Raw genomic sequence first — 18,687 nt, forward strand, 5'->3', positions numbered from 1 at the left:
TACCGGACCTCAAGGGCAACTATGGGTTTCGGGTGACCGAGGGAGTCTACAAGTTAAGATGCTAGCTCCGAACCAGTAGGCAAATGTTCTTAATTCTCTTTGCTGCACTTTGCAATCCCACCAGTTCTAGAATTTGGTTGCCAGCTGGCCACACTCTGGTTTGCTCTTTCAGAGCTGTCTTGGTTTGGTCCAGTGAGTTCATGACACCAGGTCAACAAGGCTTCCAACTGTCTCAACCTTGGCCCATTCACCCCTCTCCCACTCTAGTCCCATTATCTCTGCCTTCTACCTCATGACTCGCCCTCTGCCCATTGGCCTTTTTGGATTGGCCAATGCTGGGTGGCTTGTCGACCACCCTGTCCTCCTCCTTCCCACCTCCTCCTCCGGTTTGTCCTCACCTTTAGCTTTCCTTCTTCTGCAATGTTTCTTTCCCTGATCTTGCCATCCACCATATTTCAGTTGGCGCTTCTCTAAGCTTCCCCTGACAGTCATTTTCTTGCCATCTTCCTTCTGCCAAATGGTCTCCTTTTCCCTTATTACCTCCCAACTTCTCATCCCTACCTTTTTTTTTACCTTGTCCTCCTTCACGTTCAATGTCTTGCTCTTCCTTTGCTCTGCCCTGCGCTTTCTCTGTCCATCTCCAAATTCCCACACTGACCCCGAAGTCCAGCCCCCTTTTATAGTCTGGATTTTGTACAATTGAGTTCACTAGGTTTTTGAGTGATTGTACTAGTGAGGACTCTAGGATCATGCACAGGAATACGTTCAGGCAATTTAGTCCTTGCCCCAGTGCAGCTAAGCAGCCTTTACTTGCTAATGATTGTCATGCTCCACCATCTCAGACTCATAAGACCCTGTCATGGCCATTGCTTGATTTTGTAATGGTCATTTTCCTACCTGCATGCTTCTCCTGTCCTGTGATGCTGGCTGTCCTTTGTTCAAAATGCATTGCTTTCATTGTCAAGCCTGTGGTAAGCAGTGATCTGGGGGCCTTGCGCATGCACCCAGCAGTTCTCAACTTCGGTGGCTTGCAGCATGCACTTGCAATGTCAACGAGAGCACACATGGGAACCTGTGGCAAACACTTTGTCTCTGTATGGGGTAATTGTCAGCATTAGCGAGTAGGCCAGGAATGGGGAAGAGACCAGGTGTGTTCTGCCATATAAGACCTGTTGACTTCACATAGCAGGCTGAATTCCCTGTCTCCCGCAGTCCCTCTCTACACTTCCTGGCCTCAAATGTAGGATTCCATTACAGTAGCCTTTTCTTTCCCAGTAGTCTTATAGAGCTTGTTGTCACGATGACTGTTGTAAAGCCAGGTATACCTCCTTTTGTGGCCGTTGAGTTCAATATTGTGGTGAATATTGTTTCCAGACTAGGTGCCTTATGCTCGATAGTCTTGTGCATTAAATTGTTTTTAAGCAAAGTCGATCGTTCACCGACCTACAAACTCAAGTCTCATCGCTCAAATTGAAATAATGCTGAGAACGCTTCTCTGCATCCTCTTAACATTTTCTGAAGTTTGCATAAATGTTATGTGGAAATCAGCCCACACTGTCTGCAAACACTAGTACTTGTACTTGTATTCCAGTTGTGCAACCAATGCCTAGATGTGTGAAATTTAGCTGGTAAACCTGTTCAATTGAATTCTTCTTGTTTTGTACACTTGGATTTTGGTAATTGATTCTTGTAGTATTCTAACATTGTGTTCCAAATGTGGTAGCTTTGCACCGTACTTTCACCAACCATAGAGCACCTCTCTTTGGTTGTTGCAGCTGCATTGAATCCTAATGGTTTGAGGAGTGAATTTTAAACTACTGTAATTTTCATGAGGCGCTCATCTAAAAGGTGACACTTCCAGGCTGACATTAGTGTTCCACTAAACAAAATCTCTCTAAAACGAGTATTTAGCGGCCACTCTGATGGTGTCCTTCACAAAAAAATGAACATAATAGCATATGACTCAGTACTTGTCCTCTAGCAGAACAGATCACTTACGCGAACCATCATTTTTCATAATGAGCATCAAGTACACTCGGATGTGACTGTGCCCCTCTGCTCTCTCCGGAGTGAGAAGCCATGTTTTTTCTGATGCCCTCTTGCTTGCAATTGTTTTTACATGGCTTGAGATGAACAATTGGTCTTTCACTGCCCAAATATCTTAACAGAATATAACTCTACAGAAAGCGTGTTATTGAAAGCCTATGTTTAGTTTAAATAACGTCTTATATAGGATATACAAGATGTTATGCTTCTTGTCTTTTGTCATCACCTCCCAGAGTGGCACAAGGCAGTAATACTTACACTATTGGCAATGATTGTTAGTAGGTTCTCAGATGGTAGCACAAGGAAAAGTGTGTTCTTTCACAATCGGTTTTTCATAAAGAATTGTGTATGCAAAATGTGCCAAATTTCTCAATGATCACGCCTAATTGTGTACATTTCAAAATGTTTTTATTTATGTATGGAAAATAAACAGTGAATGTCATCAGGAAATAATTAGTATATTATTTTTGTGGATTCTTTTCTGAAATGTGGTGATTGTTTCTTTGTTTTCCAGTTTGCAATGAACCCATTTTATGAACCAAATTCCCCTGTCCGGTCAAGTGCTTTTGACAGAAAAGTCCAGTTCCTTGGGAAGAAACATCTTCTAAGTTAAATCCACCAGAAACCTTCTTAGATGCAGCTCCTTTATTGTACAAGCACCACCATTTCCATTCCACATTACAAGATTTTCAGAAACTAGGATAACGCATGTTCTCCTATTGACTCTTCCATCTGTTCTACTGTTGTTGTAATGTCAAACACTTTCTAAATAAAGGTTTTAAAAAAACGAAACTAGGATAACCGGTCACCATATTGGCAGTGCTAATACTAGCCTCCTAGACGGATTAGGACCATGAGAGACTTAAATTGAAGATTTTGGCATGTTTTTTTTTTGTTTAAATGCATTCATAACTTAACATTTTTTTCTAGTTCAGTTAAAACAAATCGGAATGCAAATAATTTGAGTTTTTTTTTATTTGTTTTTAATTTTAAAAATGTTTAGTTTGCAGTAACGTTTATTTTGTAAGAAATATTGCATATTAAAGAAACATATTATATGAAAGTGCTTCACATCGTATTCTTAGAAAGGTTGGATCTCGCATGCTGAAATGTAACCTCATTTAATATTGGGAAAATAAACCTTGAGAGCGTCACATTTCGTAATCTGTTTCAAAGTGTACATCCGTGCATACCCACCACAGAAAACTGGAAATATCTTGTGAAAATGAGTGGCCCTTTGTTTCGCTCTGATAGGATATCCTATTATTCACAGTTGTACATAAACCATGATAGTATTCTTTTTTTTATTTTTTTTATTTAAATCCATTCACTCAAGTTGAGTTTTCAGAACATTGTCTATGGAAAATGGAAGAAGGGTAGCTTTTGGCTTAGTGTAGGTTGGGTGCACAAGGACTCTCCTCCCTAGTGTATGTAAACAGCTGTTGTACTACATTGTTGTTTCATTGATACAAAATCTGTGTACCAGTGATGTGTCTAGTAGAGTAACCTGCTTTTTAGATATATACGCTTGTGTTGCCTTTGGCTGACATTGCCTGAAATAACGTTATTTGTATAGTCGCTCTCATCAGATACAAACGAACATATTTCAACTAAAGTAATTTAAACCAGGCTTCACGATCTTTATGATTTCTTTTTATGTTCAGAAACAAAGCAAACGCTGAGTACGCTTGCCTACAAAGCGCTGCAATATAAGGTAACCATTTCATAATTAAACTGTTATGGGGAATCATTTGTGGTTTGGATGCTGCTGAAAGAAAACAAAATGGTTCGAAGCATTCTGGATATCAAGCACAAACAAATGTATTAAGAGCTTCCAACTAAATGTATCTGATTAATTAACACATGCATTTTATTCAGTGTGGTTAGGCCTGATCTGGATGGAGGCAGCTGATTGGAAAGGAGCCCCAGACAATAGCATTGAGGTACCCACTAACCCACTCTCCAACCACTGCTATTTGCATTTGACTTCACCTACAAATACATAGGGCTCTACAACCGCACCTTACCATTGAATACCCTGTTAATGTTATCTGCTTCACTGTGTTCATTACCTCCACGTCCCTCCTCCTCATCCCAGTACTTACCTTTGAGTACGCTCTGTGCTTACAGGAACTCCTTTTTCAAGCTGAACTCCTCTGTGCCCTCCTAGGAGGTATAATCTCCCACTTACCCACACAGCAGTTTTTTTTTCCTGCCGGAACTTATGGATCCTCTCCTTGCTGGGCTAGTGAGGGACAACAGCTGTGGCCCTTGCTTGGTGACTCCGCTGCAGGGCTTGGAGGTGAGCTGAGCTCGAGGATGCCCGCCGGGCCCCCTGCAGGGCTGTGGAGTCCTGTGTATGTTATCTGGTGGCCTCCGACATGTGGAGTGTGTCGGATGGCCTCTTTATTTGCTTTCTCGGTATTCTGGGCCTGGGGTCGGGGGGGTTCCATGCTCCGCCCTAGGTCTGAGGTGAGTGTGGGTGCTGGGGTCGGGGGGGTTGGTTCAACGGTTACAGAGCTTCCAGTCCCCCCCCCTCCTTTACCGGGTTTCACCCGGCTCGGTTTTCGTGTCAGTCAGGGCTGCCTCCTGGATTTTGGTGCATTGGCCTGGCCTTGATGTGCCTGCGGCCTCCTACGGGGCGGCCCTTTGCCTCATTGCAGAGGCATTCCTGCTCCCCGAGGCAGAGGCATTCCTGCTCGCCATGGCTCCTCATGGCACGGGCTCTGCCGTGTAGGCCACGCCCCTTCCTGTTACCATTTCCCCTGTGGGGGCTCTGGTTCCCGGGCTTGAGGGGTGGTGTTTCCAGGAGTGATTTCAAAACGCTTGTTGTGGCGTTTGTCCAACCATGCAGGTCTGGGTCTAAGCCTAACCCTGTTGTTTCTTCTGCCTCTCCTTCTGATGTCTGAGTGCTCCCCTTCCTTTCAGGACGAGGAGGCCACCGGGAAGTACTTGGACCTGGTCGAGGTCCAGCTGGCGATGGACCAGATCTACATATCAATGGGATTGCAGGAGCGTCTGGTGGAGCGGGCTGCTGAGCCTTCTCTTCGAAAGCACAAACATTCTCTGAAACTCCCCATTGATTTCGGACATTAGGGACCAGATCCTGCGAGAGTGGTCCCCCGTCTGCAACAGATATCCATGCCCCGGTTTATGGCGAAGTTGTACCCTCTCTTAGTAGGGTGAGGAGTCCCAGCTGCCAAACACAGTGGAGGTTGATGGCATTCTGGCCAGCGTGGTGAGCCATAACTCCATGTCGATGGATGAAGCGGCTGTCAGGGACGCAGTGCACCGGAAGGTGGATTCTGCCCTCAAGAAGTCCAACGTGGGGTCTCATCTGGCTTTGCGGTCCAACACCTATGGCTCCTATGCCGTGGACACTGTTGGCTGGTTTTTGGATGCTGTGACAGTCTCTGGATGATGGCGCTGAGTGTTCCCAACACCTTTCGCACTTGAAGAGACAGACCGAGTTCATTTCGGACCTGTTTTATGATGGTGTTTGCAGTACTTCTATGGCCATGGGCACCACAGTCTCTGGCAGACAGCATTTGTGTCTTGGGGATTGGAAGGCAGATGGGTCACAGAAACCTGCTGCTTTGAAGCTTTCCTTTGGTGACGCTCTGGAGTCTAAAGTTCACTGGGTCTTTGTTAAGACTGATTTTCTATACTCTGGCCTGGTGGACAGATGTATAGAAGGCCAACCTATATTGTGACAGGGACAACTCTGGGGAGCTGTCGCCAAACCAGTTCAAGGTAGCTAGACGTGTGGTCTATGCTAAGTCTCAAGAGGTAGTGAGCTTGTAAGGGGTCCACAATGAGTAAACACAGTGCAGCAGTCAAAGATTACACTTAGACATGAGGTATAAAAATTCTTCTCTACTTATGGGCAGATGAAACAGTGAAAAATGACTACTAACATGTAATATGTTCACACAACACACAAAAATTAGATGCGTATATACAATTACTGGTGTAGGTAGGGCAAAATACATTTCAAACCCCTGAAAAGAAAGTGACAGGTAAGTATTTGACTACAAGATCACAGAGTATCGAACCTCACTTCAGAAGTCCAACCCTAAGTTGTCTGTGGCCCAGTCCCCAAAAGTTCAGCAGACTTTCATACAGTTCTTTGAAGCTGGAAAAAATGAAGGTAGGGCCTCCTAGGTCCAGTGAATAGTTCAAAGTGTTGGGACGAGTTAAACTAGATAACAAAAGTGTTCCCGACTTTTGGAGTGCTTGTGTGAACAAGCAGTGGCAAAGCCAAAGTTTTCGAAAGGTTTTATGAAAGTTAGCAAACTTTTAAAGGGAGTTTAGGGGACAGGTAAGTATCGCTATAACTCTCCCCCTGTAATCCGATTCTTCATGAGACTTTGCAGGTTGGTTGAAGAAGATCCGAGGTCGCTTTTCCTGCCATCAGCCTAGCCCTTGATCCCTTGAGGTTGCAGGTTCGAGCAGATCTCCGGTCGGTGTCTGATGCTGGTGCAAGAACCCTCTGTGGAAGAATACAGCAAAACGTGATGCAGGGCCCTCTCTCACGGCGACCCAAAGTGACTCACTTGTCGCAGTCAGACTTTCCCTCCTATCTCGGGTCCCCTTGATGCTAGGACCAAGCAATTTTGCGGTAAGTCTTATAGAACAAGCTGGGGATCCCCCAAGTTCCAGGCCTCAACTCGAAACAGCGACATCTGCAGGACTGTAGCCCGAACTCAGAGCTGGTTGGCCACAGGGCAGTCCTGGGGCACTTCCGAAGGCTCTTCTTTATAGGACTCTGAGCTTACGTCGAGAATGGATGTTCTCTCCACTCCAAGGGTCGCAGCTCCTTTGCAGGATTGCTAGAGATCTTCTACAGGACAGAGCTTTACCAGGGCAGCAGCAGAAGTTGGTCACCAAGCCTTCTTCCGATGGGTCCACAGTCTCCTTGCAAGTCTTGTAGCTAGACAGGAGTCTTGGCTCCTCCGGTTTCTTCCAGCAACTCTCTAGGTAAGAGCAGCAGCCCCCTCTAGCCAATGACAGATCTGCCCCACACACACCTCAGCAGTGGTCCAATCGGGACCACTGCCGGCAAAACTAATTCATTCCACCCAGACAAACTGGCACCAGTATGTGGATTGGGACAGTCCCAGCCCACTTCCTGGTAGCAAACACACATAGCCCTCCAGTAGCCCGCCAAAAGCCTCTGCTTTTCCAGTCACTGGAAGTCCATATAAGGACTTTCATGGCCTCACAGGCCAGGAAGAGGGCTAAAAGACCAGATGGCCAAAGGACAAAAGAAAAATCTTGTGCATGGCCATGTTTGGCCACTAGCTGCAGTTATAAAACAAACGCGGTAAACTCGTTTAGGCTAAAAGGAAAAGTCCCAAAAAATTGGCAAAAGTACTGCTGTCACCAGCTTGTACATTTAGCACACCTACAGTAACCAAAAATACTCTGAGTGTAACTGCAGGGTAAAACAAAAACAAAGTGTACCCCATTGTACTGCATTGTAAGATCCATTGTACAATGATAAACAGTTACCTCAAGTGATAAGTTACTAAAAGTAGTAACAAAGTAACTAGACTAAGGAAAACGCTGTTTCCCAGAATTGACAGCCCAAAGGACATTTCAGTTTCCCCATAACAGATAAGCAAAAGCCAGTGTAGTGAAGCTTAAGGCTTCACTGCACTGTAAAAAGAACGAGTCAGATTAAAAATAAAAGCAAAAAGTCTGGGGGTCCAAAGAAATGGAAAGAAAGGTTGCAGTAAAGAGGGATCTTTCTTAACAGTCTTTAAGGCAGATAAGCATGCAGACAAGTTGAGGAAGGTGGCAGCTCTTGCATCTGCCAGTGGTTTTCATCATCCTCGCAAGTCTTATGTACCTCGTCCCCAGCGGATCGTAAGAAGCAGGGTTTCTGGGGTCCTTTCCATGGTGTCCGGTCCCCTCGGATAGCCTTGTAAGTCCTGATGCCCAATCTTGGCCAGAGGGAGGGAGTTTGTCTTGCTTTTCTCAGATCTGGGACCTATTGGGCTAGTTCCACAGGTCACCTGGGGTACCGTCTGGACCTTGTTTCTCCTCCTCCGGGGTCAGATCTCTGGGTGACTGCTCTGCCCAGGGACGTCCTTCGGCGGGTGGCCTTGCGCTCTGCCCTCAGGACCTTCTTCAGGAGTGGGCCATTGTCCTGGTGCCGTTGGGCCAGGGGGGGACTGGCTTATATTCCCAGGTGTTTCTGGTCCCCAAACCCGGGGGTGGGGGGAGGAGGCTACTTTCGCCTCATCAACCTGTGGAACCTGAATGCCTTGGTTCGGACTGGGCACTTGAAGATGGAGATCCTGCAGTCCGTCATCCTGGCAGTGTCCCCGGGGATTGGTTGGTTTCACTCGGCCTACGGGTTGCTTATGGCCATGTCACGATCTTCCGGAGTCAATGTTTCCTGCTGTTTGCCGTGGGGCAGGATCACTTCCAGTTCTGGGTTCTGCTCTTTGGTCTCAAATCTGCACTGCAGGTCTTCGCGAAGCTGTTGGCTCCCATGGTGGTGGTGTCCCCCTACTTGGACTATTGGTTGATCCTGATCACATCTACCCTCAGGGCTCCTCCAATTGGAAGGTGTTGGCTGCTGTTCAGCGGGCTGTGGTGGTCTTCCAGCCTTCAATCCCGGGGATGGATGTTCTGTTTTGGAACAGATAAACCTGCTTCTCTGGCTTATATCAACCACAAGGGGTTACGGATTCCCGCTCCCTGGATGATCTGGCTTTGTCCACCGGGGCCTAGGCGGAGACTCACCTGGTCTTCTTGCAGGCAGTTCATTTCCGGGGGGGGGGTGGACAGTGTGACTGCAGACCGCCTCAGCAGTGGGTTTCTAGTTTGGGGGTGGGGTGGGGGGGGGAGATGTCCCTTCGCCCAAGGTTTTTCTGGAGGTGTGTTGGCGGTCCCCGGTTGGACCTCAGCCTCTCCCTTACAATGCTCATCTTCCACGGTTTTGGTCACAGACTCCGTCCGGAGTGGTGGACACGCTTTCCTTGGCTTGGCTGCCAGAACGTCTTTATACCTTTCATCCGGACCCCCTGATTCCGAGGTTCATCAGCAGGATCAGGGTGTCCCCGGTGGTGTTTGTCCTGGTGGTCCCTTACTGGCTGCGGAGGGGGTGGTTCCAGCGTCTTCTGGAGATGCATTTGGCTCCTCCATGGGTGTTACCCAGTTGGCTGTCTCCATTGAGGGGGGACGGTCCCCCACTCTCCTCTCATCCGTTAGGGGGGGTCTGGAAAGTGAGAGGACTGGTCTGCTGGTGTTGGGCCTTTTGGCCGCTGTTGCTGGGATGGTCCAGAGGGTGCTTAGGTCCTCTACGCTTAAGTCTTAAATCCATCATTGAACTACATTTTCTGGCTTGGTGTTCCCCGAGGGGTGTTGTCTTGCAATATCTTTCCCGCACAGTCTTTTTGTCTCACTGATCATCTCTTGGTCACCTTTTGTGGTGGAGGGGCTGTGGTTGCAGGGGTTCCACTCCTACTATAAGCAGGTGGATTAAGTCCTTGATTCTTCAGGCCCATGATGATGCAGGTCTCTGGTCCACTAGAGGGGTGGCTGCCTCCTGGACTAACTTGCAGAGGGTGCCTTTACTGGAGATTTGCGGGGCGGCCACCACTCTAGTGGACTACTCCTAACACTTTAATTCGTCATTACCAATTCAACGTGGAGGGGCCCCTTTCCACTTCCTTTGGCGTTGGTGTTCTGGGGGATATGTCTGGTTGAAGGAGTGGCAGGGGTGTTGGTCTTCCAGCTTTCTTTCTTCTGTTCCTTGAATAAAATGGTGTTGGGTTGGTTTTGCATTTACCTTCGTGTCTGTCTTTTGTGGTGGGCATGGGCATCCTTCCTGTTTCTGCTTTGGTATGACTGAAACTGTAAGTACTGGGACAAAGAGGGATGTGGATGCTCCGATTACTTACCGGTAATCTCCATTACTCTTAGTCCTACTCTTCCTCGTTCCAGTACGGACTATGGTTCCCTCCCGCCGGTGGACAAAAGTTGCCCATGACTTGGCTTTGGATTTACTGCTGTGTATTGGGTAAGTGGGAAGTTATACCTCCTACGAGGCTGGCACCATGGTACGAGGTTCATCCATCGCGTTTTATTTTGTGGCACTTTTTGCTGAAAAGTTTTTGCCAAAAAAAAACATTGAAAAATATGGAGGGGGCGTGGTAAGGTCTTATACGGGGTAGGCTGGGGTGGAGTATATGGAATAAATAATAGGGAGGGGGATTTTGGGCCCACCCCCAAATAAAAAAAATACAAAATTCAATGCATTTTTTAGCAAAATCTTTTCGGCAAAAAAAGCAGAGAAAAAAAAAACTGGGCTGAATGAACATAGAACCGGCACCACAAGCTATTTATATGCACTGCTTTGCACACGATCTGAATTTAGTAGTTAAGGGTGTAGCTTTGGGCATTGACAAGTTCTGCAATCTATTGGTTTTTGTAAGGGACTTGATTCAGTTAATTTGAAATTAACCCAAAACTCCTTGCTTGTTTTGAGCGTTGTCAAGAGGAAGAGAGTGTCAAACTGATTCCATTCTGTCCTACCAGATGGATAGTGCAAGGAAAGTCTTTGAAGACTGTGCTAGCCAACTAATGAAATGTAACAGAATTTTTCCGACTTGCAGCCGGTGCCCACAATGAAGCAGGAGCAAAAGCCCATGGGTTCCACTTACAGCTCCATAAACTTGAAAGCTTTCGAGGGCTTAATCTTCTTTACATGCTATTTTCCCATGTTGAAATTGTAATGTAGAAATTGTAATTGTGATTGTAAATGTGAACACTGCTTTACAGAATGTGAACTCATGAAGCATTGCACAACTCCGTGAGGGATTTGAAGACTTCTTCTCCAAAATCATATCAGCGGCCCATGATTTAGATGTGGAACCAGAAGAACATTTTGTGCCAAGAAGGGCCAGGAAATTCCCACGTCCCCTGGATGAAGGGTCATTTCCCCATGTTTTCCAGTCCCTCAAAGACCTCTAGAGACAAAGTTATTATGAACGTATGGACTGTGCATTGGTAGCTTTGTCAGAACACATCAATACAACTGCATGAGACCATATGGTTATCATAGAAACATTTGTTACAGGGAATGCCACCAAGTGAATGTCATGAATTTTACAAGACTGACTTCCATAGAAATATGTTCCATGAACATATAAAGAGGGATAAGACTTAAGTTATGTGTTTTCAGGATGTCTTTGACTTGTTCCAAGATGAAAGGGTCTCGTCCTATGCCCAATTTGTTCCCAGAACTGACACGATATCTTCAAATTGCAGTAACTATCCCAGTAGCATCATGTTCTTTGGAGCGTTCATTCTCTTACCTTCAGCGCATCAAAACTTATCTGAGAGCTACAATGGCACAAGGTGTTCATCAGAATACATTTTGCATGGGGAAGATAGCCTCAATGTAAACAGTGGGCATGTGGTGTTTCCAGTTCCCCTTTTGTTGCGTTCCCAAGAATGCTGTTTTTAAGCAGCATCTTATCTTAGTTCCCATCTGTAATCTGAAATCTAAGATGCTTTCCAGGATGTCTGATCATTAAAAGTCTGTCCTTGGTCCAAAATCAATTTTTTTTCAACTTATATTTTTGGCTCATGGCCGTAAGGTTGTTCTTAGTTAACTGCCAGTAGAAGCGTTAGAATATTTAGCCCTCTCCACCTAATGGGTTATCCAGAGGTTGCTCTATATCGGCTCACCTGTTCCCCCTGGCTGGCCAATCCACAGCATCACTATTGTGAATTTGATTTGTTGATGTTTTACTGGGCTAATCCTTTCTAAGTAAATAGAAGATTAGGATGCTGGGTATCTACTCCACCACTTATTGCTGATATTCATATCTGTGTATTGTTTGACCTATACTTTTCTTAATGCTCATACGTTACCTTTAAAAGTTATTAAATGTACATGAATACTAAAGAGTGAGCATTTTTAATGTGTTTCTATCTGAGAATACATGCCACTATAATGCAAGTGATTTACTAAAACTGTAGAGATGATACTGATAGCATCTAATGTTTATCATACACGCAACAAATGGGTAATAAGCATAATATATATATTCACACAGAAGATGGACCCAAAACAATATTGCTGTCCAATAGTAAGTCTGCCCGGTTCTCAGGGGTAGTAGTTTCTCTTGCACCGTAGTGCAGTGACACAACTTCCAGAGCCGTCCTTCTGGTACAGCAATACAGTCTAGTGGATGCTCCGGTGTGCAGGGTATGATGTAGATCATGACAAAACATTGTTGTCCTTTTAATCAAGAAATGTCTTTACTTCTTGTTTTCCCTTGAATTGGGAACGTTTTTGTTGGTGGTGGTGCAGCTGTACCTTCTGTTTAGCGAGCATGTCGTTATCCCATCCTAGTCGTGTTACTCCACCGTTTGAGGGCTGCTACAACCTGGATGATTATAGATGGGTGGAGTATGGGCAGTGATGGCTTACTGGACTAGAATTGGAAGTCTTGCATCGCCTCCTACCTTGGCACTTTCACCTATTTGACCCTTGCCCAGCTCTCACCCTGTCCTCATATCCTCTTTGCTGTTTCGGACTGCATGGTGTGCAGCCTTCCACCAGCTTTTCCACGTGCTCCTCATCGCCTCGTACTCAGTCTGCAGCTGCCAATTGCCGCTACTGGGTCTCGTCTTCCACCCCTATGTGACTCTTACATCCTGAACAATTTCACTCTTCTGTGTCCATAACAGCGTGAGCAATCTACCCTCTGTGACCCCAACAGCTTGAACACTTCACCTTTGAATGATGCAGTCTGTCTGAAATTTGTACTACATCTTCACCATTTCAAATTGTCTTGTTTGCTATGTTACCTCAGCCTAACCTAACTGCTTATTACCTTGTACTTCTGTCCCACTTACCAAACTTGACTTGTTTTCCTATGTGACCTGATGTCTAGCAATTCTGTTTAATTAACTTTCCACTTCTGCTGCCTAGGCCACCTTTGTCTTCTTGTTTATGCTAATGTTTTGCTTTGGGTCTCTGCAACTTTTACCCACCTTTCATTGCTTTTCTTGAATTACCCTTTTCACATGCCTTCAATGTTCCCTTCTGCGCCCTTCCTCTTTGCACTGTTTCCCCTGCTCCCCCCCTCTTCTTATAATTCACTTATAATTTGGCTTGCACTTATTGTACCTCTCACCTTCTTCCCCTACTGCACTCCCCTTCCTCCCCCTCTGTCTCAGAACTTACACATTCTAAATCGTCTCACGACCTAGTCAGAGTTTTGTATGTTTCCTCCCTTCTACACCCTCTGCACTTCCCCTCCTCCCCCTCTCCCCTTCTCTCATACTATAGCACTTGCACGTTCTGAATATTTCAAGACCTTTTAAGAATGTTACGGTTTTTGTTTTATACCTACTTCTTCCTTATCCCACCCCTTATCTTAATGCGCCTTGAAACGCAACTTTTGCTGTATAGTGCGCATTACAAATAGCCAATAAATAAATAAATCTCCTTGCACCAAGTTGGTGACTAAGTGCAAATGCAGTCATATCACTGCTGGTAATGTCACTTCCGCATATCTGGGCACCTCCTGGGAAATTCATAAGTTGGCTCCCCTGGCAGTCCTATTCTAATAAGCATTGTAGGAGAGCGATATTGATGAATGCAGTTCATGTAATCCAATACAGAGTCCAAAGCTAAAAGGGATCACAGAGGGTACTTAAGCATTTAACACATGGAGTGAAAAAGAAGTACCGTAGCCCATGTACAAGCTAATAACCAATTATAAAAGAGCCTTGATGCATACTGGGACATGTAGTCTACTACGCAGCAAAAATCTAACATATTAAAAAAGAGGAGACTTTATATCTACCACCTCAAAGGGATCCCGACAACTGAGTCCTTTTACTGTCTTTTTGCACGAATGCTGGTGCTCTGTATCCAAGCACCTGAATTGCGACCAGTTTTTTCCTGAGGCATCCATTTGGCTGAATCCATCATGAATCAAACAAGGAAAAGTGTTGTTCTGGTCGTCTTGGTAGCTGAGTGGAATTTGATACATCAAAGACCTGCTTGAAAATGGAACTTGGATCCTGTTTACACGTCTTCACAGGGACTTTGGTTTGATTGATTGCAGTTATGGCGAATATAGACAACTAAGAGGTCTAATATCTGCTAAGCTTGAGCTCACACCACAGAATTGCAGGCAAAGTGCTGCCTGGTCAATGCTGGAACTCTGCGCCCTAGCAAATCATCCTGCTACCACTGTTTACAATGTCATTGCATCTAATCGAAAGGGGGTCCCTGAACTTGCAACTATCTGGGCCGGTGAACTGGGGGAAGAGATTAGTCCTGAGTGATGGCAGAAGTGCTGCAACAATGTCCGCTTCTCAAGCATGGATTGGGGTCTTTGGGCCTAACAGACTAAACTACCTTTTATGGCATATTGGTCACTGGAAAGAATGTTTAAAAGAAACCTCTCAGATAATGACAAATGCTGCAAGTGAAATCGATCAGTAGGCACTTTGAGCCACTTACCTTGGTTCTGTACAAAAACCAGAGATTTCTGGGAGGGAGTATGTGAGCGGATGGGCCTTGTGCTGCAGTGTTCAAACCCTAGGAAGGCTTACCTTCTCATTCTTGGGGATGTCACCCTATTAAAAGGACTTTGGAAGGGATTGTGTCCTCCGACGTATTCCTTATCTTTGATAATTCGTCTCCAGCTTGCTGGCCACGGAAATGTTTTCTCTGTAGAGGGCGCTACGCCTCGATGTCCGCCGAGTTGATGTCCCTCGACAGCCACCGTATCGGCGCCGACGTCACCATGCCCATAAATAGCCACGCGCGGCGTCCATTGCTCAGTTCCGTTTTTCCGCGCTTCGTAGGGCCTCGAAATATCGTTGTTCAGTCAGTTAAACCTCTTATATTTCCTCGATAAAACCAACTCGTTCTCGATGGCTTCTTCATCCGAACCGATGACTCCGCGGTCCGGCTTCAAAAAATGTCGAGACTGCGGAAAGAAAATGTTGATAATGGATCCTCACAGGATCTGTTTGTGGTGCTTGGGAGTCGAGCACCATTGTTCGGAGTGTGAGGACTGCATGTCCATGACGGCAAAAGCCTTGAAGGAGCGCAAGGGGAAGCTCGAGAGAGGTAAGTCAGTCAAAACCTCCTCGAAAGTGTCTTCAGTCGAGGCATTCGTCTCGTCGCCGTCGAAAGCATTCCCATTCTAGGTCTCGAAGTAGCTCCCATCACTCGTCGAGATCTAAACACTCAAAAAAGAGATGTCGAAGATCCCCTTCCTCATCATCTTCTGTTTCCCCAGAAAGGGTCTCCTGCCCCACAAAACACAGCTCTCAGGCTGAGTGGGAGGAATTCAGGAAGAAATTACTAAGCGTCTTCGAGAAAGCGGCCTCGACCCCCTCGAAGACAGCTGTGGGTGATACCTTGGTTGAAAAACCTAAAAAATCGAAACGCTGCGAGTCGTTGCACCCGGCGGAAGAGACCACCCGAGAGCGCCACGGGCCATCGGGTAGGAAGGCACCATCTTTGACGCCGTCGTCGAAGATCCCTTCGACGCATGGATCGGTGCCATCGACACCGTTGTGGAAGGGTTCTTCGATGCATCGGTCGATCGAATCGACGCCATCGTCGATGCCGACATCGACGCCGATAAAAGAGAAAATCACGGCTACTTCACAGCCAACGGTTATACCCAGAGCCTCCAGCACGACACTGAGAACGTCGTCGACATCCTCGAGTAGGATCCCGATCCTCTCGAGTTCCTCGAGGCCTCTTCCAGTTTTCTCGACGCCCTTCTCGAAAGCTTCGAAGCCTTTCACATCGGCGTCGACGACATCAACGTTTTCTCACCCAATAATGACAAGTTTGGCTCCCTCTGCTTTAGAAATGGGTTTTACACCATTTCCGAGGTCAGAGTACCCCAGATTATCTTCAATCTATGAAGAAGGGGGGATTCTGACCAAGAAAGACCCTTCAGGTTGCAGAGGACCACACCACCTGTTTCAGAGGATTTTACCTCTGAGGAAAGAAGGTTGAAAGACCTACAGGAATCATTAAATGAGGCAAGTGGGCTGGACACTTCCCCAGAAGTGGAATTTGTCACACCAGACCCAGGGGAACATGCCAAAACCCCCTATAGAACCCTTATGGCAAGAATTATGGAATTCATGGGTTGGTCTGCGCCTTCACCTGTTTTTCAACAGGATAACCTTACAGACATACTAGACAAAGGTCCACAGCAGGATCCTGTGGTCCCTTTCCATACAGCCTTACAAAGGAAGATTTCATCAAATTGGGAAACTCCTGAGGTTATCCCTGCAGTCAATTACAGATTGTCAGCCAAGTATAGGCTAGCTGCAGCTGACCCTGAATATTTATCAAAACACCCGACTCCAGAGAGCCTGGTGGTTCAAGCGGCAACTTCCTCAAGCAGCAGATCCGCTTACCCTACTGTCCCACAGGATAGAGATGACAAAAGGTACGATTCTATGGCAAAAAAAGTATTTTCTGCTTGTAGTATGGCGTTGAAGTCCATCAATGCCACTTGTACGCTCGCCAGGTTCAGTCACACACTGTGGGAGTGTGCTTCATCAGCGGCTGACTGCATACCGGAAGGAGAGGAAAGGGAAGCCTTACTTAACATCATTTAAGATGGCAAAGATGCCATGTGCGAATCTCTTCAAACTGGCATTGATTCCGCTGACAGTATCAGCAGGGCCATGGCGGCAAGTACTAAAATCCGCAGGCATGCGTGGTTACGAAAGTCTGGCTTTGCTCCAGATGTACAGGCCAGACTTTTGAATGTGCCCTTTGACGGCTCTTCTTTATTCGGTAAAAAGGCTGATGACAGTCTGGAAAAGTTGCAAACATCTAAAGCAGCAACACAATCTTAAGGAGCTGCTATCCGCCAAACTCCTTTTCGCCCCTCAGGAACCTCTGGGAGAGGAAAGTCCTTTCGCTATTATTCCGCATTCGGGAAAGGCAGAGGACAGCCGGCTCAAAGAGGCCAAAGGAGATCCACCCGAGGTGGACGGGTCAAAAGTACTAAGGCCGCAGCAGCAGCAGCATGTGCCTCTTTACCCTCGGCATCTGCATCAGCTGCCCCCAAACCACTCTGAGGTCTTTCCACACAAAACACCTGTAGGTGGCAGGTTAACTCACCATCTGACGGAATGGCAGGCTATTACGTCAGATGCTTGGGCATTGGAGACAGTTGCCCAGGGTTACTGCATACCCTTTCTACACATCCCTCAGAGTCATCCACCGAGGCACATCTCCCTAAAAGTTCCAGATCCGCTCCTCTTGCAGGAAATTGTAGACCTGCTAGAGAAAGGTGCCATAGAACCGGTACCTATAGCGGAGAGGAACAAGGGCTGGTACTCCCCCCCTACTTTCTCATACCGAAGAAGGACGGAGGACTGAGACCCATCTTGGACTTACGAGAATTGAACAAGTTCCTCAGGAAGGACAAGTTCAAGATGGTAACTCTCTCGCAGATCCTTCAGGCCCTCCAGATCCAGGACTGGCTGGTATCTCTAGACCTCCAGGATGCGTATTTCCATGTGCCAATCCATCTCAAACACAGGAGATACCTGAGGTTCGCAATTGGCGGCTCTCATTATCAATTTCGAGTTCTGCCATTTGGGCTGACCTCCGCCCCGAGGGTATTCACCAAGCTAATGTCGGTAGTGGCTGCAAGTCTAAGGAGGGAAGGGATCCATGTCTACCCCTACCTGGACGATTGGCTGTTCAGAGCTGTATCTTCGGAACAAGCTCAGATCCAGCTAGATTATGTCTGCCACTTCCTTCACAAACTGGGCTTCTCCCTCAATTTAAAGAAGTCACAGATGATACCATCACAGAGACTCCAGTTCATCGGAGCGGTCCTGGGCACTTCTCTGGGAAAAGCCTCGCCACAAGAGGTGAGGGCTCAAAATATTCTGCAGATGGTCAACAAGTTTCAAAATGCCCAACATCTCCCAGCCTTCGACTTTTTGAGATTACTAGGCCTCATGGCATCCTGCATCTTCCTTGTGTCAGAGGCTCGCCTGAAAATGAGATCTCTCCAGTGGGCACTAAGAACCCAGTGGTCACAATACTCAGGAAGAATGACAGATCTCCTCCGGATTCCGGACAAGGTAGCCCACGACCTTCAATGGTGGGCCTATCCAGAGAACATCTTGAAAGGAGAACTGTTCTGGCAACCATGGCCGGAGATAACTGTAGTCACAGATGCCTCACTCACGGGGTGGGGAGCCCATGCCAACGACTTGACCATCAGCGGTCGTTGGTCTCCATCGGAGTCCAGACTACACATCAACCTATTAGAGCTGAGAGCGATAAGACTAGCGCTGAAAGCTTTCCTGCCATCAGTACAGGGGAGAAATGTCCTGATAATGACAGACAACACGGTGGCCATGCACTACCTCAACAAAGGAGGAGGCGTAGGGTCACTGCCACTGTGCAGAGAGGCAATGCAGCTCTGGTTTTGGGCAATTCAGGAAGGAATCTATCGGCCGTCCACCTAGCCGGAGAGAAGAATTTGACAGTGGACGCTCTGAGCAGGCAGAGCACAGTCTCCCACGAGTGGGAGCTAGCTCAGGAAGTCCTTCAAGAGATCTTCGCCCTTGGGGAACCCCTCAGGTGGATCT

The 18,687-nt window shown here is 46.7% G+C and overlaps 1 protein-coding gene across 7 annotated transcripts in view; it reads left to right on the forward strand.

Moving 5' to 3' along the window:
• Positions 1 to 3,109, forward strand: part of TRAPPC2 (trafficking protein particle complex subunit 2) — a 400,579-nt gene extending 397,470 nt beyond the window's left edge. For all 7 annotated transcript variants that reach the window (XM_069640574.1, XM_069640575.1, XM_069640578.1 and 4 more), the window contains one exon: positions 2,561 to 3,109. In XM_069640574.1, coding sequence (XP_069496675.1) covers positions 2,561 to 2,659 — 99 coding nt within the window. In that variant the 3' untranslated portion in view covers positions 2,660 to 3,109. The remainder of the gene's footprint in view (positions 1 to 2,560) is intronic.
• The last annotated feature ends 15,578 nt before the right edge of the window (positions 3,110 to 18,687 follow it).

The sequence above is a fragment of the Ambystoma mexicanum genome, chromosome 7q (assembly GCF_040938575.1).
Source record: "Ambystoma mexicanum isolate Mex_15411 chromosome 7q, UKY_AmexF1_1, whole genome shotgun sequence".
NCBI classification, from domain to species: domain Eukaryota; kingdom Metazoa; phylum Chordata; class Amphibia; order Caudata; family Ambystomatidae; genus Ambystoma; species Ambystoma mexicanum.